At 44.6% G+C, this 22,239-nt stretch overlaps 4 protein-coding genes and 1 pseudogene across 5 annotated transcripts in view; 1 reads left to right on the top strand and 4 right to left on the bottom strand.

Annotated features, from left to right (window-relative positions):
• Positions 1-2,672, bottom strand: part of LOC309548661 (uncharacterized protein) — a gene marked incomplete at both ends in the record, with an annotated part of 37,553 nt that extends 34,881 nt beyond the window's left edge. Inside the window, 2 exons of the mRNA XM_082248626.1 lie at positions 1,488-2,418; positions 2,659-2,672. Coding sequence (XP_082104752.1) covers positions 1,488-2,418; positions 2,659-2,672 — 945 coding nt within the window. The remainder of the gene's footprint in view (positions 1-1,487; positions 2,419-2,658) is intronic.
• Positions 1-5,597, bottom strand: part of LOC309548660 (uncharacterized protein) — a gene marked incomplete at its 3' end in the record, with an annotated part of 76,737 nt that extends 71,140 nt beyond the window's left edge. Inside the window, exon 1 of the mRNA XM_082248625.1 lies at positions 5,419-5,597. Within this exon, the coding sequence (XP_082104751.1) occupies positions 5,419-5,523 (105 nt within the window). The 5' untranslated portion in view covers positions 5,524-5,597. The remainder of the gene's footprint in view (positions 1-5,418) is intronic.
• LOC309549119 (uncharacterized protein) overlaps positions 1-22,239 on the top strand; it is a 2,919,967-nt gene that overhangs the window by 1,557,171 nt on the left and 1,340,557 nt on the right. The window lies entirely within an intron of this gene.
• LOC309549117 (uncharacterized protein) overlaps positions 1-22,239 on the bottom strand; it is a 4,285,597-nt gene that overhangs the window by 3,033,462 nt on the left and 1,229,896 nt on the right.
• On the bottom strand, positions 10,449-22,097 carry LOC309548659 (annotated as a pseudogene). Its single transcript has 3 exons — positions 21,704-22,097; positions 14,722-15,864; positions 10,449-10,501 (listed from the first exon to the last, which is right to left on the bottom strand). The product of its transcript is annotated as an uncharacterized misc_RNA (transcript).

Genomic DNA, 22,239 nt, shown 5'->3' with positions numbered 1-22,239 from the left:
ATCTGCTGAAATATGCAGTTCTTGGATAGCATAAATGATTATAACACATATAATAATTATGAAACATTCATAATTTCTTTATCAGATCTCAGGTATTTTTATGAAACCCCCCTGACATAGGAAACTAAGGGTCTATGCAAACAATATGTTGGGTGAGTATGACAAGCATGTGCCCAGCCGTGTTTCAATAAACACAGTGATTTCCGATAATCATCAGCTCCAACTAGTGGCCATAATGAGGTATTAGTTCCAAAATATCTCAATCAGGAAAAATAGATCAATACCGCATTATGGCCACTAGATGGACCCAATGATCATAGGAAATCACTGAATGAAATAAAAAGAAGACCAACATTTGTCATGGATGAATGAATGCTTGTCATATCTATTGTTCATCTATTTTATAAAAACTAAACATGTAAGTGAAGTGGTAACTATTCAGCCAATCACTTTATAATATCTCCCTTCAAAGGGAAAACAGAAATTATTTACAGAAAATCAAACAGTATAAATATTTTCCAACCAATGACCTCCACCCAGACAAGATATGTAGAAATATAAAGACAAGCGGTGTTACCTCTCGTGCCGCACTCCGCCAAGCCACCCATACCCACACAGGAGCAAAGGAAAGAAGTTCTCACCTAGTTTATCTCCGAGTTCTCCTTCCCTCCTGTTGGGGGATGGGAGAAGGATGGAATGAAGACAGAGAGACACGCTTCGGGGTCACCACTGGTAAGTAGAGCCTTGAAATGAAGGACATCAACTTCAGAATTTCTGTCTTGTCTGTGTAAAGTTTACTGATAAAGATATATGGGATCTCACAGCTTCTAGCTCTGTAACCCGCTATATCATTATCAGTAACCGTCACACAGACCAGCAAGACATTCTGAAGGTGATTCCTTCATTTCACGGCTCTACTTACCACTCTACACCCCAAAATTTACTCAGCCAATGAAAAGCCAACATGGTACAACACTTCATCCATGTCTCTGGTCATCTCTCATCTCCTTATCAACTGTTTCTTACATGACGAAGATCAGCCATGGAGTATATCTGAGGTGTATATCAGGGTGTGCTTCTTCCACACATGTACAGCAACATTCATATAGAAGACAATTCCCACACTCAAGGCACTAATACACCTTGAGGGTTGTGTGGGATCTCTGATGTACAAGAAGAGAGGACTTCAGTGAGGAACAATTCCCTCACTCAGGACAGGAAAGTGGCTTCTTCTCCGTGTGAGATCTCAGATGTCTGTAAAGAGCAAATTTCCAGGAAAAATATTTTCCGCACTTAGGACAGGAATATGGCTTTTTCCCCGTGTGAGATCTCTGATGTCTGTGAAGAAGAGACTTCCGTGAAAAACAATTCCAAAACTCAGTACAGGAAAACGGCTTCTCCCCCTTGTGAGACCTCTGATGCTTGTAAAGATCGGACTTCTGTGGAAAACATTTCCTGCACTCAGGACAGGAATGCAGCTACTCCACCATGTGAGATCTCTGATGTGTGTAAAGATTGGACTTCTGTGAAAAACATTTTCCGCACTCAGGACAGGAATAAGGTTTCTCCCCCATGTGAGATCTCTGATGTGTGTAAAGAGAGGACGTCTGTGAAAAACATTTCCCACACTCAGGACAAGAATATGGCTTTTCCCCCGTGTGAGATCTCTGATGTATGTAAAGATGGGGCATTTGTGAAAAACATTTCCCACACTCAGGACAAATATATGGCTTTTCCCCCGTGTGAGATCTCTGATGTATGTAAAGATTGCACTTGTGTGAAAAACATTTCCTGCACTCAGGACAGGAAAATGGCTTCTCCCCCGTGTGAGATCTCTGATGTCTGTTAAGATAGAACATCACTGAAAAACATTTCCCGCACTCAAGACAGGAAAACGGCTTCTCCATGTGAGATCTCTGATGTGTGTTAAGTTGGGACCTCACTGAAAAACATTTCCCGCACTCAGGACAGGAATGCGGCTTCTCCCCCATGTGAGATCTCTGATGTGTGTAAAGAGAGGACGTGTGTGAAAAACATTTCCCACACTCAGGACAGGAAAACGGTTTCTCCCCCGTATGAGACCTCTGATGTGTGTAAAGAGAGGACTTCCGTGAAAAAGATTTCCCGCACTCAGAACAGGAATACGGCTTCTCCCCCGTGTGAGACCTTTCATGTCTATTAAGATAGGATTTAAAATGGAAACATTTCCCGCACTCAGTACAGGAAAACCTCTTATCTGTTGGAAGGACGGCACTGTTCCTCACAGTCTGAGGTTCCTCAGGATAAGAGGAATACGATGGTCCGGCACCGTCCCTCACAGTCTGAGGTTCCTCAGGATAAGAGGAATACGATGGTCCGGCACCGTCCCTCACAGTCTGAGGTTCCTCAGGATAAGAGGAATACGATGGTCCATCTACACTGTGTGGTGCCGGATGGACATTTGAGGTAGCCGGGTTTTCTCCTGGACTATACTGTGGGATGTCCTCATCTTCTACTTTACAGTCTGGAGACAAAGTGAGACAATCCTCTGAGGTTTTCCTCATCTCCCGTCCATGTACTAAAATAGAAATACAAAGATTATTACTAGACATCAGCAGATTGGTTCCCCTAAACCAGGACTCCGCCCACATCAGGCAGCTTTGTCTCTGAGGATCTTACAATTCAACCCTCATGGTAACTAGTAAATGGTAGAGGGTGACTAGGTGTTCTAGGAACCACACATCAAGTCAAAACCTGCTGTATGATAGTAAATGGCAGTCTCAGTTTGGACCTACGCCAGGCAACGCTTGATGTGCAGTTAGTAGTGAAGTGCAGATAGCAGTGTGTAGAGGGGAGAGAGCAGGGGTCATGTACAATATAGAGTATATAGTGCAGGGGTCAGGTGTATGTAATGTACAACATAGAGTATATAGTGCAGGAGTATGTAACGTACAACATAGAGTATATAGTGCAGGGGTCAGGAGTATGTAATGTACAACATAGAGTATATAGCGCAGGGGTCAGGTGTATGTAATGTATAACATAGAGTATATAGCGCAGGGGTCAGGAGTATGTAATGTACAACATAGAGTATATAGCGCAGGGGTCAGGTGTATGTAATGTATAACATAGAGTATATAGTGTAGGGGTCAGGAGTATGTAATATGAATGTAGAATCCCTATGACATCCAAGAGACAGGATAGCACCTCCAGAGGCCAGGGGAGGGCCAGCATTTCACCCCAGGGCTGAATCCATGGCATAAATACCGGGACCATGAAAGGTTATAGGGCGCCACTCACTTTTGTCTTTTTAAAGTGTTATTGCAAGGAGGTGAAGGTTGGAGATGGGGGTCTCAGATACCATGGCAGATCACTTACAGACTCTGCAGATCAATGTCTACTCTCACAGTGTCAGAACCTATAAGCCGACTTAGCAACACTGTAAGCACATGCCCAAATTTCAGTGCATCCTCCAAGTGAGTCACCAGGCCCTCCTTAGAGACCGGCATTCTTCATGGCTCTCTCCAGCAAGGGGCCTCCCCTGGGTCTCCTCCTTGGCACAGCTTCCTCCAGACCAGGCAGGACAGCTTCGGGACCACTTCAGCACATGTTGGGCCCCAAAACAGGCTAATGGACCTAACAGCAGAGCTCCATCCAGCAGCCCCTCCCTACATCTCATCCCAGGGGAAGAGAGCGAGCACATGGCCTGTCCCAAATATTTATTTCCTCCCCCAGCATGCACCAGTGACATAAACCTCCTACTGCATTGGCTGACAGAAATATAAATATTCTTAATGTAAGACATTAAACCCAAAGAAAATATTTATTATATTGCAGATTATCGATTCTTAGATGTGATGTTAGTTTTCCTTTTTAGGATTTCTTATATGTTCATCTGGTGATCTGGCCAGTAAATCTGTTCTATAAAAGCTCCAACTCTAAAGCAGAATGTATCAGTTACTGGGATGGGGCAGACCATTTACCACTGACAGGGGTGCTTACAATGATCAGCTTTTATTTATTCTTGTAAAACCTTTATCCCAAAGAAAAAAAACAGTTTGCTGTGACTAATTATAAAGTGTGAGATGGAGTTTGGCTTCAATTTATTATTGCTTTTAAATCAGATAATACATCTAACACTCCCCCCCCCCCTCCGACCAATAACGCTGCTGTCTTCAGAGTGGGGGCGCTCTAATACAGAAGGTGTGACCAGGTGAAAACAGAGGGGGAAAAGCCTTAAAAAGAAAAGTAATGCAGCCACCACATCTAATGATTGGTAAGGTGCAATGTATGACATTTTTGGTTTTGGGTTTATTATAATTTTAGTTTGGTTGGTGAAATGTCATACTATGTCCAGTGATAGCGGTGACATCTACTGGCCACAGTGAGAAATCACAACTCAGCTTAAGCTTAGGGAAAAACCAGGCGAAAAACTTAACAATCAGTCTGAGCTAAGTACAGCCCAGCCAAAAACTAAAATACAATAGTAGCCCCTATTTAAGACATGGCTGTAACTTCAGATCCCCATCTCCTTTTTTCTGACTGCTCAGACAAACTGTCTAAATTCTGGACTTTGTAAAGAGAGGAATGCAGATAAAGGGGTACAACTTATGTAGGAGGATTTGTTTCATCTCTGTGTATCACCTGAGGCCAATTACTTCACTGGGTATATGGAGGGTTTACACCCACTCTAAATGTTCACATGAGACAAGTTGCAGAGGTCCCACACCGCTGCCTCCCATCTCCTGAGACTGCACTCAGTGACTTGGGTGTGAGACTATACAGACATATCCCTCCCCCCGGCACAGCCAGCAAACAACAGAGCAAGTAACCCCGGGAGAATTGTTCTGTCAGAGATCTTACTAGACCCAAGGAAGTGGCAGAAGACCCAAAGCACATACCCCAGGTGCCTAGGTCTAGTAACGTCTATGGTGAAAATGAACATTTTGCTGCCAGCTGAACCCCAGAATCTCCATAAATCCAGTCTAGATACATAAATTGTGTCTGCAGCACAGAGAAGGAAGATTATCCAAGAGAAATACAGGAATACAGGATGGGGAACACAGCTCAGGAAAGTGACCAGGGGATTACAGGCTGATATCACCCAGTCCCGCCCTACTCTGGACCAATCAGTGAGCAGTATGGGTGGAGGAATGTATTTAGTGTTAATGACCCACCTGTGCTGATCTCTGTAGGAGTGTCCTCCTCTATAAATGTCCCCGTTATTCCATCCTCCTCCATAGACTGCTGATCATCCCTCACATACGTCTCTTCTTCTTCTGCTTTAACCTCAAATTCTATATCGATTGGATCTCCACTCTAAACCAAGAAAATGAAAGAATATCATCTGTAAAATATAAGATTTAATATTGCAACATCACATAAAAATCCACACATTGTCTCCATGAGTCTGTGTTTTATAATCTCTGTCTCACCAACCTTGTAACAGTGAGGGATGGTGTGACCTTCCTGTGTGGAATCCCGGGAATACAGAGGACGGGGACATCTCTCTGGTGGGTTTCTGTAGTTGGATGACTCCACCATGGTGACCTTTGTGTTCTTTTAGAAACTCTGACTCCTCCATCACCCCATCCTCATCATCCTCCTCTTTTATCTCTTCTTTAACCTCAACTTTAGAATCTCTCAGGTTTCCACTCTGAATATATAATAAAAATGACATCAATGGTAACAATGCAGATAATGTACAGATCCTAATGATACTATCAGTGATTGTTCCTCATCTACCTGATGATGGTGGGGGATGGTGTGATCTTCCTGTGTGGAATCCCGGGAATACAGAGAACGGGGACATCTCTCTGGTGGGTTCCCATTACTGGATCCATCTGTAGGAAACACACACACTGACTGAATACATTGTTTCTATGTGTTTATCAGATGATGGGGGATCTAGGTGGAGCCTCCGTACTGCTCTCTCCTTTACAATAAAGTCTCTCCTCTTACCCGGTGATGTGAGGGGCGGCTGATTCTCCATCATGATGTCCTTGTAGAGATCCTTGTGTCCTTCTAAATACTCCCACTCCTCCATGGAGAAATAGACAGTGACATCCTGACACCTTATAGGAACCTGACACACACAATGATACAGTCACCATCCAGACACATCCCTTGTCTGTTACTGGATAATGTCCCAGAATTCCCAGCACCGCTCACCTCTCCTCCATGATCTCTCTGGTGCCTTCTAGAATCTTCTTTGTATTTCTCTATTCTATCAGGGAGGGAGGTGGAGGCAATGTGATGGTCATATGATCTCCAGACTTCACAGGAGGAAAACTCTAGATCTGAACACAAATAGTAAAATCAAATGAAATTCCCAGAATCCTCCTCACCTCACCATTCAGGTTTCCATTTGATTAAAGCCCCACCTCAGACTGAGGTATAATTTACCCACACAGGAACCCCACACTACGCAGGGTAAAAGCTTGTTGCAGGCATTCTGACATCATTACATACAACGCAGGACCAACAGTCCCACTTTGCTAGTGAGGATGCCAAGGGTCCGCCCACATCCTCAGAGCATGAGAAAAAAAAAGCCAGATGGAGGGACATTGGGGGGAGGAGCTGTGAGGTCAATGTGATGTCATAGGACATATAGACTCTGGATGGAGGGACATTTAGATGGGGAGATTTGAGGGGTCCTCTATATGAGGATCCTGTGCTAACCAAATCATTGTTCCCGGGTGCCTCCCACTTCTTCTAAAATGAAGAGTGAACTTTGACCTTTACCATACAGAGATCTGTCAGGAATGTGTGAAAGTAAGCTCTCATGTGAGCAGGTGATGTGCGGAGGAACGGAGTGTAAATAGCAGACCATTTCATCCAGAGCTACTAATGGTGGGGATGGATTTTGCTGCATGCTGGTGCCAACTTTCCACCCCCCAGGGTCACTGTAGGTGTGGAGAAAAGCTGTGTAAGAGGATATGGAGGAGAGATGAGGAGGAGATCCAGGAATCAGGATAAAGGTCAGGACAAGCAACAGACGAGCGCATCCAAGAGATGAAGCCGGGGTCACTACACAGAAAATCAATCCAAGGAAACAACAGGCAGGACGAGGAATAGCAAGAAGGAGCTCAGAGACAAATGAGAATATTGCTCAGCCAATGGGAGATTATCTCAGCATGACTTACATAATGAAGGAGATGAGGGGGAGGGGAGGAAGTCACTTAAGGTGACCATAGATACATGAAAATTCAGCTGGTTCAGCAGGGATCGGTCACATTTCCATCCATATATGGCCAGCTTTGGAAGCAAGATATATTAATCATCAACTGATCCCCTTGAAGGGGTTAATCTACTTATTACCTCTGCCGCCAGATCCTGCAGTGTCTCGCTCTACGTTCTATGGAACGTCCTCTTTACCTAACATTACTTCCTGTCTGTATTCCATAGAGACTTCCTGTCTGTATTCCATAGAGAGTTCCTGTCTGTATTCCATAGAGACTTCCTGTCTTGGTAGAAGTGAGATCACCACCTTGTGGAGCTCAGAGGAACTGCAGCCCTGAGAACCGTCTGGTAGAGTGAACACGGTGTAACGTGAGAATTACCTACCCCGTGAGAAAAACCTACCCACGTCACTTCCTGCCAGGAACAGCTGAGCAGCGCAGCACTGCGCATGCTCACAGCCCCGGATACCTAATGGAAGAGCTGAGGATCAGACTAGTGCGCATGCGCAGTAGTCTGAAACGATCTCGGTGTCCGTGAAAAAAACCTACCGACGCGGCGGTGACATAAAACAGCTGTGCTGCACTATCACTCATCTCCGCGCCTGTCCCGGTCACTTCCCTGATCTTGGCTAGTAAATATAAAAGCGGCTGGCGGCTCCGTGATTTATCTTTTCATACAGCCGCCGCCGCTTTTATATTTACTAGCTGAGAGCAGGGTAGTGACCGGGACAGGAGCGGAGATGACTCATAGTGCAGCACAGCTGTTTTAATGTAACTGCTCGCGTTACACAGACTGCCGTGCACCGTAAGTGACGAGGGTAGGTTTTTCTCACGGGTAGGTAATTCTCACGGAACAACGGCCTTGTGCTGTGTGTGTATGTACTGTATATCCTTCCCCTTTCTCTCCTCCCTGAGTGTGAAGAGGCGGAGCTCCTGCTGGAACAGCGGTCGGAGGAGGAAGCCGAGTCTAGGAGGGAGACTGACAGAAAACGCAGCAGACTTGCAGGAGTGAGCGAGGAGGATCCAGTTCCTTTGCCATCAGAGGTGAGGAGAGTGTGAAGGATGTTTGTGACTCTGGTAGATGAAAAGCTGGGAGTCATATTGCTCTGGTGAGTGAGGAAGCACTACTAAGGGGGCGCCCTCACCATCACGTGTGTAAGAGGTGGAAGAAGGCGTGGCTACACTACAGCTGGCACAGTTTGGAGCACAGAGCACTTTCACACCTCATCAACTTTTCATTCATTTGTGGACTTTTTTGGAGCAACAGAATTTTGTTGAAGTAGATGCAAAGTGGAAGCAGTGGACTTGCAGATAACACTATATTGAGCAAAAAATATTGCATGATTACATGAATTTGCACAGGTTTAGAATGTTTATGAATAAAGTAGGTGTAAATCTAGACCTAGGGAACACAAGGGAGGTGGAGTGGGAATCCTCCTATCCTCACAGAGCACCTTCCAGGTTCTCCACTCTCCTCCCTCTCATCATTTGAAGCTCACTGTATACGTCTATTTTCTCCAATCTCCTCTAGAATTGCTGTGATCTATCGACCCGCTGGACCGGTATTAACTTTCCTTGATGACTTCTCTGCCTGGCTGCCCTATTTTCTCTCTTCTGAAATCCCCACAATCATTCTCAGCGACTTCAACATCCCTGTTACTACGAACACTTCTACTACTTCCAAACTTCTCAGTCTAACCTCCTCATTTGGCCTGAAGAAATGGGTGCACAATGGATAGAGGCTTCTACTCACTCTGGTGGCAACACCCGCAGCCTTGTATTCTCCCACTGATGCCCTCCATGCATCCTCTCCAACAATCCTCTCCCTCCAAACACCACTAGGGATGGGCGAGCAGTTTGGGTGGAGGATAACTTCACCAATCACCCGAATTTTCTGTGCGCTCTGTGTTTTCATTTTGTTTACTTTTTTCATCCCGCCGAGCGCACAGTCAATAGGTTGTTAGGAAGCTAAACTGGGAAGCTGGCCACTTTGTCCTTAACAACAAATGAGTCATAAGCTGTCAGTGGGATTCCCCACTGAGAACAGAACGTTAAAAAAAAAAAAAATTGACAGCTAGAAAAAAATCGGGAAAAAATCGGCGTGGGGTCCCCCAAAATCCATACTAGGCCCTTTGGGTCTGGCATGAAGTTTAAGGGGAAATCCATGCCAAAATTTTAAAAACAAATGGCATGAGGTCCCCCCAAAATATATGCCTGACCCTTATCCGAGCATGCAGCCTGGCAGGCCAGGAAAGGGGGGGACGAGCGAGTGCCCCCCCCTGAATCCTACCAGGCCACATGCCCTCAACATGGGGGGTACACCCCAAAGCACCTTGTCCCTATATTGATAGGGACAAGGGCCTCTTCCCCACAACCTTGGCCTGTGGTTGTGGGGGTCTGCAGGCAGGGGGGCTTATCAGAATAATGGAGCCCCCTTTAACAAGGGGGCACCCAGATTCCACTCCCTATGTGAATGAGTTTGGGGTACATTGTAAAAATAAATGAGGCTAGGACCCATTTTTCACAATTCCTTTTATAGAAAAAATAAAAAAAAACAATGTCCCTCGATGTAGATCCATCGTCATTCACGACACCCACTGCACCTCTGGATCCCCCCAAAAAACACTCCACCCTCAAGGAATGACAGTCTGACAGTTCTTAAAATGGTAAGGAGCAGGGCCGCCTGGTGACATAATCTGGTGGCCCGCCCCCTTGTGATGTAACAGACTGGTGCATGCTGGATCGGTGACATCATATGAGGCAGGGTCACCAAGTGACATCACCAGGTGGCTCTGCCCCTTACCCATTTAAAAACTGTCACCCGGCGGAGCAGGCATTCGACAGTCAGCCTTCCTCTTGGGCGGAGGTTATTTATTTTGGGTCGGCGGTGCATCGGTCGTTGTGATTGACGATGGATCTACATCAGGGGACATTGTTTTTGTGTTTTTTTTTATTAAAGTAACTGTCAAAAACTGGCTCATGTCTTTATTTTTGACACATTTTTGGTAAATACTAGAGCAGAGTTGTGTTGGTTCCTCAAACCAAAGAGATGGGATTGTGTAGGCAGGTAACTTTTTTTAAAAACAAAATAATTTATTGTGCAAATAACAGAAATTGGAGAAGACAATCAAACAATATTATAGACTAGTGACAAACATTAGCGGTATAGCCGCTTGGTTTCCATATTACTTTATGCAGAAAAGGTGATTCAGTTGTTTACTGTGAAGACATCCGGACATATACCTTGATGATGCACATAAGTACTCGGTTACCAACCTAGTCTATGCATTACAGGCCCACGCCAACACTCAGGATCTCGCTGCAATACGGGGGTGCTCCACCTAAAACACAGCAAGGTACACTGGGGAGGGTTTATGAAGCTACAAATATCTTTTGAAATATAATTTTTTTTAAATTGTCTTTAAGATATTACAAGTTTATTACAATGTCACTAATTTCAGATTTGTTCACTTTTTTAGAAATATTGGTGATATCCTTGAAAAAGGCTTTTTCCTATAGCTGAAACGCGTCAAAACCATTTCTTTCACTCACATCCTCAGTCCGGATGTCTTCACAGTAAACAATGGAAACCAAGCGGCTATACCGCTAATGTTTGTCACTAGTCTATAATATTGTTTGATTGTCTTCTCCAATTTCTGTTATTTGCACAATAAATTATTTTGTTTAAAAAAAAAGTTACCTGCCTACACAATCCTATCTCTTTGGTTTGAGGAACCAACACAACTCTGCTCTAGTATATACATTAGGGATGATGGCAACCACTAATACTTTAAGTAGCTCCAAAGGCAACCCCCATTTTTGGTAAATGAGGGCCAGGATCTGGGGGCCCCCTTTCTCAAGGGGGCTTCCAGATTCCGATAAGCCCCCTGCAGACCCCCCTGCCCCAAAGCACCCCCCCCCCATGTTGAGGGCATGTGGCCTGGTATGGTTTGGGGGGCACTCACTTGTCCTCTGTCCTGGCCTGCCAGGCTGCATGCTTGGATAAGGGTCTAATATGGATTTTGGGGGGGAAGATACGCCATTTCTTTTAAAAAAAAATTGGCATGGGGCTTCCCCTCAAAATCTATACCAGACCCTTGTCCAAGCATGCAGCCTTTTTTTGGCCTTGAATGGATGGGGTCTGGTATAGACGGTGGGGGCACCACGCCGTTTTTTCCCCATTTTTTATTTTCTCTGCCAACAATAATTATTTTTACATTCAGCTGTTTGCAGGGAAGCCCGCTGAGAGCTGAAGACTCTTTGTTGTAAAGGACGCCGTGGCCGGTTTCCCGGCCTCGCTTCTAAACAACCTATTGACTGTGCACTCAGTGGGATGTAAATAGTAAAATAAATAGAAGAAATGCAGAGCACACAAATTTGGGTGTTTTGCGAACATCTGAAGGGGCCATTTCGGGCTGAAGTTATGCTCGGTCCAAAATGTTCGTCCATCCCTAGTGGTGTATAGAGAGAGGGAGAGGGTTGTTGGAGAGGTTGCATGGAGTGCATAGGTGAGAGAATACAAGGCTGAGGGTGTTGCCACCAGAGTGAGTAGAAGCCTCTATCCATTGTGTATCCATTGCTTCAGGCCAAATGAGGAGGTTAGACTAAAAAATTTAGAAGTAGCAGAAGTGTTTTTTTGTAACAGAGATGTTGAAGTCACAGAGAATGATTGTGGGGATTTCAAAGGGCCTGGTATGGCCCGAGGGGGAACCCCCACATTGTTTTTTTTTTTTTATTATTTCTATTGCAATGGCCGGGAAAATCAATTTAAATGTAAATTTTTTCTTTATAAATGTCAGCTTTGCTGCAGCAGGTTCTATACACAGTACAGATACACCACTTTACAGGCAGACTAAAGGGATTCCCCAGGCTCTGTATTTAAAGGATTTTTTTTTTTTTTTTTCACTTTAACCATGATTTAAATCACTGCTCCTTTAAAAACTATATTTTGTAAAAAAAAAAAAAATTTGCATTGATAGTATCAAAAATGAAAAAAATAATAATAAAAAAAGAAAAACATGCACAGAGAAATTTTGGGTGTTCGTTGAACACCCAGACGATGTTCAAGCCAAACTTATGCCCTTCCCGAACCAGTTGCCCATCCCTACTCCCTGATTATCTCTCGCCTCGACTACTGCAACTCCCTCCTCATTGGCTTACCTTTACATATGCTATCCCCCCTTCAGTCCCTAATGAATGCTTCTGCCCGACTCCTCCACCTTACAAATGGCTCAGCATCTGCTACTTCTCTCTGCCAATCCCTCCATTGGCTGCCACTCACCCAACAAATTTAAATTAGAAATACTAACGGTAACTTACAAAGTCATCCACAACTCGGCCTCCAGCTACATCACTAACCTGGTCTCAATATTCCAACCAAATCATCCTCTTCAATCTTCCCAATATCTCCTGCTTTCTAGTTCCCTTGTCACCTCCAGGACTTCTCCCGAGCCTCTCCTATGGAACTCCCTTCCCTAATCTGTCTCATTATCTCTTACTCTATCCACCTTTAGGTGTTCCCTGAAAACCCATCTCTTCAGAGAAGCCTATTCTGCCCCCACCTAACAAATGTACTTTTATTTTCTCCATCAGCCCATCCCCCACAGTTATTACCTTTTGTATCACTTGACCCTCTCTCCTAGATTGTAAGCTCTAAAGAGCAGGACCCTCCGATTCCTCCTGTATTGAATTTTATTGTAATTGTTCTGTTTGCCCTAACATTGTAGAGCCTGCGCAAACTGTTGGCGCTTTATAAATCCTGTATAATAATAATATATGACTGCCTAGTCCAGCCTCTCTCAGCCAGGGTTCCTCCAAAGGTTCCTAGGGGCTCCTTGTCACTTCCTTGGGCTGTATATGGAAGTGTCACCTACCAGACGTTTCTGGATACTGAAGTTTGTCATCATTGCACCGACACACACAATTACATTATTTAATTTATTATATTTTTTATTATAATTTTAATTTTAAACAAGAGTGCAGAAATAAATCAATAAAATAGTAAAAGAAGAAAAAATCCAATTGGACAGGAAAATGACTTGTCTGGAATGTGGAGGCGGAGTCAGTAATAATTTGTGTACAATATAATACACAATGTGTTACATTATTATAACAAAGTATTGTAGAAAAGATCACACCATAGAAAATGGGGGAGAGGAAAAAAATAAACCCGGATATGAAGGTGACATTTGTGTACGAGGAACACCTTAACAATTACCACCATTTTATTCTCCAGGGCCTCTGCTTTCAGAAAATATATGTTTGGGGGGTTTTATCTAATCTTCAGGCCCAAAATCTGCATTTTACGATGTGTGAAAAAATAATGCAAACACAGCTCTGGTATTTATGTCCTTCAATGTGTACTGTACTCATAAATACATGGGTGTGATCTCAGGGATTAGTATGCCCCCCCCCCCCCGACACAGGAAACTAAGGGGTCTATGCAAAGAATATGTTGGGTGAGTGTGACAAGCATGTGTCCAGCCGTGACAAATTCTGTCCGTATTCTAATAAACGCAGTGATTTCCTATAATCGTCAGCTCCAACTAGTGGCCATAATGAGGTATTAGTTCCAAAATACCTCAATCAGGAAAAATAGTTCAATGCCGCATTATGGCCACTAGATGGACCCAATGATCATAGAAAATCACTGAATTAAATAAAATAAGACCAACATTTGTCATGGATGAATGAATGCTTGTCATATTTGTTCATCTATTTTAAAAAAATAAACATGTAAGTGAAGTGGTAACTATTGAGCCAATCCCTTCATCAAACCACACATAATATCTCCCTTCAAAGGGAAAACAGAAATTATTTACAGAAAATCAAACAGTATAAATATTTTCCAACCAATACCCTCCACCCAGACAAGATATGTAGAAATATAAAGACAAGCGGTGTTACCTCTCGTGCCGCATTCTGCCAAACCACCCAAACCCACACAGGAGCAAAGTTCTCACCTAGTTTATCTCCAAGTTCTCCTTCCCTCCTGTTGGGGGATGGGAGAAGGATAGACTGAAGACAGAAAGACATGCTTTGGGGTCACCACTGGTAAGTAGAGCCTTGAAATAAAGGACATCAACTTCAGAATCTCTGTCTTGTCTGTGTAAAGTTTACTGATAAAGATATATGGGATCTCACAGCTTCTAGCTCTTTAACCCGCTATATCATTATCAGTAACTGTCACACAGACAAGCAAGACATTCTGAAGGGCATTCCTTCATATCACGGCTCTACTTACCACTCTACACCCCAAACTTTACTCAGCCAATGAAAAGCCAACACGGTACAACACTTCATCCATGTCTTTGGTGATCTCTGATCTCCTTATCAACTGTTTCTTACATCATGAAGATCAGCCATGGAGTATATCTGAGGTGTATATCAGGGTGTGCTTCTTCCCCACATGTCCACCAACATTCATATAGAAGACATTTTCCGCACTCAAGGCACTCATACACCGCAAGGGTTGTGTGGGATCCCTGATGTACAGGAAGACAGGACTTCAGTGACAGGAATATGGCTTCTCCCCCATTAGTTCTCTGAGGTGTGTAAAGACTGGACTTCTGTGAAAAACATTTCCAACACTCAGGACAAGAATACGGCTTCTCCCCCGTGTGAGATCTCTGATGTATGTAAAGATTGGACTTCTGTGAAAAACATTTCCCTCACTTAGGACAAGAAGATGGCTTCTCCCCCGTGTGAGTTCTTTGATGTCTGGAAAGAGTGGACTTATTTGCAAAACATTTCCGGCACTTAGGACAGGAATACGGCTTCTCCCCCGTGTGAGATCTCTGATGTATGTAAAGATGGGATTTCTGTGAAAAACATTTCCCGCACTCAGGACAACAATACGGCTTCTCCCCTGTGTGAGATCTCTGATGTGTGTAAAGACTGGACTTCTGTGAAAAACATTTTCCACACTCAGGACAACAATACGGCTTCTCCCCCGTGTGAGATCTCTGATGTTTGTAAAGACTGGACATATGTGAAAAAAAATTCCCACACTCAGTACAGGAAAACAGTTTCTCCCCCGTGTGAGATCTCTGATGTGTATAAAGAGTGGACTTCTGTGAAAAACATTTCCCACACTCAGGACAGGAATGCGGCTTCTCCCCCGTGTGAGATCTCTGATGTGTGTGAAGATGAGACTTCCGTGAAAAACGTTTGCCGCACTCAGGACAGGAAAACTGCTTTTCCCCCGTGTGCAATCTTTGATGTCTGTAAAGATGGGACTTCAGTGAAAAACATTTCTCACACTCAGGACAGGAAAACGGCTTTTCCCCCGTGTGAGATCTCTGATGTCTGTAAAGATGGGACTTCAGTGAAAAACATTTCCCACACTCAGGACAGGAAAACGGCTTTTCCCCCGTGTGAGATCCCTGATGTGTGCGAAGATGAGACTTTCGTGAAAAACATTTCCCACACTCAGGACAGGAAAACGGCTTTTCCCCCGTGTGAGATATCTGATGTGTGCGAAGATGATACTTCCGTGAAAAACATTTCCCACACTCAGGACAGGAAAACGGCTTCTTCCCTGTGTGAGATCTCTGATGTGTGAAAAGAGAGGACTTCTGTGAAAAACATTTCCCACACTCAGGACAGGAATACGGCTTTGTCCTGATGTGAGTTATTTTATGTTTATTAAGATGGCTTTTAAAATGGAAACACTTCCCGCACTCACTACAGGAAAACCCCTTATCTGTTGGAAGGACGGCACCGTCCCTCACAGTCTGAGGTTCCTCAGGATAAGAGGAATACGATGGTCCGGCACTGTCCCTCACAGCCTGAGGTTCCACAGGATAAGAGGAATACGATGGTCCGGCACCGTCCCTCACAGTCTGAGGTTCCTCAGGGTAAGAGGAATACGATGGTCCATCTACACTGTGTGGTGCCGGATGGACATTTGAGGTAGCCGGGTTTTCTTCTGGACTATACTGTGTGATGTCCTCATCTTCTATTTGACAGTCTGGAGACAAAGTGAGACAATCCTCTGAGGTTTTCCTCATCTCCTGTTCATCTACTAAAATAGAAATACAAAGATTATTACTAGACATCAGCAGATTGGTTCCCCTAAGCCAGGACTCCGCCCACATCAGGCAGCTTTGTCTCTGAGGATCTTACAATTCAACCCTCAAGGTAACTAGTAAATGGTAGAGGGTGACTAGGTGTTCTAGGAACCACATCCGGATCCGGGTCACGGCACCAATGTAGTGATAATGTAGTGATATAATATATTCGTAATAGTGGTATTAATTATTTATATAATGCAAGTTATTCTTGCAACGACCCAGTTCTTCCAGAGAGATGCATTTATTGAGACTTCACAAAAGAATAAAGATATTTGCAACAGATGACAAAATCCAACAGAGTAAATAGCAGTCTTTAGTCTTCTGATATGTAAAGTGCAACTTGCCTTCCAGCTGTATTAGGCCATAATCCACAAACCTATGTTCACATTAAAAAGACTATGTGTATGTGTATATATATATATACATATATATATATATATCTGTGTATATATATATATATATATATATATATATATATATATATATATATATATATACAGGGAGTGCAGAATTATTAGGCAAATTAATATTTTGACCACATCATCCTCTTTATGCATGTTGTCTTACTCCAAGCTGTATAGGCTCGAAAGCCTACTACCAATTAGGCATATTAGGTGATGTGCATCTCTGTAATGAGAAGGGGTGTGGTCTAATGACATCAACACCCTATATCAGGTGTGCATAATTATTAGGCAACTTCCTTTCCTTGGGCAAAATGGGTCAAAAGAAGGACTTGACAGGCTCAGAAAAGGGAAAAATAGTGAGATATCTTGTAGGCATGTGACGGTATCAGATTTTCATGCTGCGATTAATTGATTAGGGTTTTGCCACGGTATACGGTATTATCACGGTATTCAATTATTAAACCTAAATTATTAAATTTCTACCTCACTTCAATTTCATTGCTGAATTTAGGGACTTTGGTTCACTTTTGCACATTATTATATAGTCAGTCAGTACAAACTCTGTGAACCAGGCCTAAAATAATCCATCAAGCAGTGTCTGGCCTACCTGGTGATGACTGGTCCTGGCGCTCGGCTCCGATCTGATAGCCTGGTCATTAGGGGCTAAATCCTTGCGGTCCAGAAGTGGTTAAACCCTGCAGGACCGTATCATGTGAATCAGGCCTAAAGCAATAGTAAAGTAATTTCCAAATAAAAACACCGCTCCTCCTGCAGGTTTAACCACTTCTGGACCGCAAGGATTTGCCCTCTTAATGACCAGGCCATCGGATCGGAGCCGAGCACCAGGACCAGTCATCACCAGGTAGGCCAGACACTGCTTGATGACTATATAATAATGTAATGTGGGCTGCTAGGCCTGTGTATGTATATCTATCTATCTCTCCTATCTATCTCTCCATCTCTCTATCTCTCCATCTCTCTCTCTCTCTCTATCTATCTATCTCTCCTATCTATCTAGTGACAGTATATGGTAAAATTACTTGCAGAGACTTGCTTGTAGAAGGCACTGTGTCTCTCTGAGCCCGGGAAAGAAGCATGTGGGTGTGTGCCGTCTGATTGGTTACAGGGAGGAGCTAAGTCTCTCACTCTAGGATCATATTACCAGAGCTGTTTCTATTGAGTGAGTGAATGAGTCATCCAGCTCACTGAAATGTATCAATTCTAAAGTCAGGCAGACTTGACAGAGAAACTCGGTATTTTAAAAATGCCACAATAACAATACCGTGGGTATGCAATACCGCGATATATCGAATTACCGAAAACCGGCATATGTCTAATATCTTGCAGAGGGATGCAGCACTCTTAAAATTGCAAAGCTTCTGAAGCGTGATCATCGAACAATCAAGCATTTCATTCAAAATAGTCAACAGGGTCGCAAGAAGCGTGTGGAAAAACCAAGGTGCAAAATAACAGCCCATGAACTGAGAAAAGTCAAGCGTGCAGCTGCCAAGATGCCACTTGCCACCAGTTTGGCCATATTTCAGAGCTGCAACATCACTGGAGTGCCCAAAAGCACAAGGTGTGCAATACTCAGAGACATGGCCAAGGTAAGAAAGGCTGAAAGAAGACCACCACTGAACAAGACACACAAGCTGAAACGTCAAGACTGGGCCAAGAAATATCTCAAGACTGATTTTTCAAAGGTTTTATGGACTGATGAAATGAGAGTGAGTCTTGATGGGCCAGATGGATGGGCCCGTGGCTGGATTGGTAAAGGGCAGAGAGCTCCAGTACGACTCAGACGCCAGCAAGGTGGAGGTGGAGTACTGGTTTGGGCTGGTATCATCAAAGATGAGCTTGTGGGGCCTTTTCGGGTTGAGGATGGAGTCAAGCTCAACTCCCAGTCCTACTGCCAGTTTCTGGAAGACACCTTCTTCAAGCAGTGGTACAGAAAGAAGTCTGCATCCTTCAAGAAAAACATGATTTTCATGCAGGACAATGCTCCATCACACGCGTCCAAGTACTCCACAGTGTGGCTGGCAAGAAAGGGTATAAAAGAAGAAAAGCTAATGACATGGCCTCCTTGTTCACCTGATCTGAACCCCATTGAGAACCTGTGGTCCATCATCAAATGTGAGATTTACAAGGAGGGAAAACAGTTCACCTCTCTGAACAGTGTCTGGGAGGCTGTGGTTGCTGCTGCACGCAATGTTGATGGTGAACAGATCAAAACACTGACAGAATCCATGGATGGCAGGCTTTTGAGTGTCCTTGCAAAGAAAGGTGGCTATATTGGTCACTGATTTGTTTTTGAATGTCAGAAATGTATATTTGTGAATGTTGAGGTGTTATATTGGTTTCACTGGTAAAAATAAATAATTGAAATGGGTATAGTGTATATTTGATTTTTGTTAAGTTGCCTAATAATTATGCACAGTAATAGTCACCTGCACACACAGATATCCCCCTAAAATAGCTAAAACTAAAAACAAACTAAAAACTACTTCCAAAAATAGTCAGCTTTGATATTAATGAGTTTTTTGGGTTCATTGAGAACATGGTTGTTGTTCAATAATAAAATTAATCCTCAAAAATACTCATTTGCCTAATAATTCTGCACTCCCTGTATATATTTATACACATACATATACAGAATATCCTATATAAATAATGCAACAATGGTGCCCTCTGCATGAGCAGGCTAGGTAGTGAAACTTCATTAAAGAAACTTTAGCTAGACACACCCTTAGTGGCTGTCCCTTCAGACATTACCCCAGACACATAGAGCTTACTAATCAGTTTCGTAGCAAGCAGTACAGGAAATACAACCAACCCCAAAATAGAGGGGCGGGGGCTGCGTCTGTCAGAGGACTCAGAGAAAATAAGTTTACGGTAAGTTCTTACAAAAATTCTATTTTCTCTTAAGTCCTCCTAGATTCATCACAATTGGGATGTCCCAAAGCAGTGTAGATGTTAATGGGTGGGAACAAATGCAACCAACAAAACAGTAACGTGTCCACAAGGCCAGAAAAAAACGTAGCCAACAGGGCAACAGAAGCTCAACCAACAGGAGCTAACCTAAGAAACAAAAATTTTCCCCAGGAAGAGAAAAGCAAGTCTCTTCAACAAACCGCAGCCTGTAAAACTCAAAGGAAGCATCCGAGGATGCCATCACGTCAATCTTGTAGAATTTGGTAAAAGTGTGCACAGACGACCAGGTCGCAGCTTTACACACCTGAGCCACAGAAGCCTGATGGCGAAAAGCCCAAGAGCCACTCATAACTGTAGTAGAATGCCCTCACAGGGAAAGGAGGAACCTGACCCTTCAGTGAATAGGCCTGCACAATAGTCTGTCTGATCCATTTGGAAATGGTTGCTGCGTCAAACCCTTACGAGGTCCCTCAGGAAGGACAAACAGGGAATCAGACTACCTAAAAGAGTCCGTGGCTAACAGGTAAACCCTGATTGCCCAGACCACATCCAGCGAATGCAAAGCAAATTCCTTGGGATGCTAGGGCTTTGCACAAAGCGAAGGCAAAACGATAACCTCATTGAGGTGGAAGGCAGACACCACCTTAGGGAGAAAGGATTGGCTGGATCGCAGAACTACCTCATCTCCATGAACGACCAGATAAGGCAAACGGCAGGACAGAGCCGCCAACTCAGACACACTGCGAGCAGAGGTAATAGCCACCAGAAAAGCAACGTTCTGGGAAAACACAGGCGGAGAGATTTCTCTGATATTTTCAAAGGGGGTCATTGCAAAACGGACAAAACCATATTCAGATCCCACGGAGGCAAAGGGGATCTCCTAGGAAGAGCCAGATGAGGCACCCCTTGAATAAAGGTGCGAATAAGTGAATTAGTTGCCAAGGAACGCTGGAAGTAAACGGCCAAGGCCGACACCTGACCTTTAAAACGCCAAACGTTGGTCCACTCCTTTCTGCAAGAAAGCCAATACCCCTGCCACCGAAAAGGAGCGAGGATGTAACCCCTGCGACTCACACCAGGCAAAGAATGCCTTCCAGGTACGATAACTCTTCCTGGAGACAGCCTTCAGAGCGCTCAGCAAGGCAGGAATCACCGCATCGGAGAAACCTCTGACTCTCAAGCCGTTAAAGCCAGAGACCAGAAAGCAGGATGGAAGACCAGCCCCTGAGACAGCAGATATTCCCTCAGAGGCAGCCACCACAGAGGCTCGACAACCATCTTTACAAGGTCTGTGTACGAAGACCGGCGAGGCCAGTCTGGGGCCACCCGAATTACCTGCTCCTCTTCCAACGCCAATCTGCGGAGGAACTCTGACAACAGTTGAATCGGAGGAAAGGCACAAAAAGCAGCAAATACCAGTGCCAAGGCACAACCAACGCGCCAGAGGATCTCGAGCCCTGGCCACAAACCTTTCAACCTTTCTGTTCAGACGAGACGCAAACAGATCCACTTCCGCTGTCCCCCACTGGGATCCGAACACCTCTGGATGCAGGGACCCTTCCCCCTGATCCAAGGACTGACGACTCAGATAGTCCGCCTGCCAGTTCTCCACTCCAGGAATGTGAACAGCGGAGAGAGCTGGAATGAGTGCCTCGGCCCAAGTCAGAATTTCAGCCACTTCCTGGGCCAGCCAGGCACTCCTGGTGCCCCCTTGATGATCGACGTAAGCCACAGCCTTGGCATTGTTGGACTGTACTCGAACTGGGAGACCGTGCAGCCGAGGCGCCCAAAGGAGCAAACAGAGAATGAACGCCATGAGCTCCAGGACAGAGATCGGTGAGAAGGATCGACAGATCGCCCAACAGGGTCGGGTGATAACCCGCTCTCAACAGGAAATCGTCCAGATACCCGAATCGGGTGAGGGTTTCCCTTCATGCAGAGGAGGAATCATCTGCAGAGCCAGACTGGCTAGTCTCTGGCCCATCCGGCTCGTCCTCTCCGGAGAGTCTGAATGGTGTACCTTTTTCCTGCGCCCCTCAGGCACGAAAAAGCCCCCGGTGAGCCTTAAAGGAAGGTCCCCACTTATCTCGGGGTGCCTTACCCTTCACGGATTGGAGGAGAAGAGTACTCTTACCCCCTGCGAGACCCTTGATCATCTCATCCAAGGAGTCTCCAAAAAGGCATTCCCCCAAATAGGGGAGATCAGACTTGGTCTTCTTAGAAGCATGGTCCGCCGACCAGCTCTTAAGCCACACCATGTGGCGGAGTGCAATCCCCACTGCAGAAACTCTTCCGACCAGAGGAGACTCGTCCAGGGCCGTGTTGCACAGATACACAAAGGCCTGGGCCATTTGATCCGTGAGCTCAATGAGAGTCGGGGGAACCGACTCAGCCAGCAAGTTGCTCTTAGGCACCTTGATCCATTCTGTAACTGTCTGTGAAACCAGTACAGGAGCGAACACCGGCTTGAGGAGCGAGGCCGCCAACAAGTACAGGTGGCGGGAAAGTGATTCCATGCACCTGTCCATCGGGTCTTTAAACACCGGGGAGTCCTCCACGGGCACCACCATGGATTTATTCAACCTGGAAACAGTGTGGTCCACCTTAGGAGACACTGTCCAGCGATTGAAAACTGGGTCCGAAAAGGGGTAACGGCATTGAAAACGATTA

Source organism: Pelophylax lessonae, assembly GCF_965119305.1.
Source record: "Pelophylax lessonae genome assembly, chromosome: 3".
NCBI lineage: Eukaryota > Metazoa > Chordata > Amphibia > Anura > Ranidae > Pelophylax > Pelophylax lessonae.
This window is presented reverse-complemented; position numbering and strand designations above follow the sequence as displayed.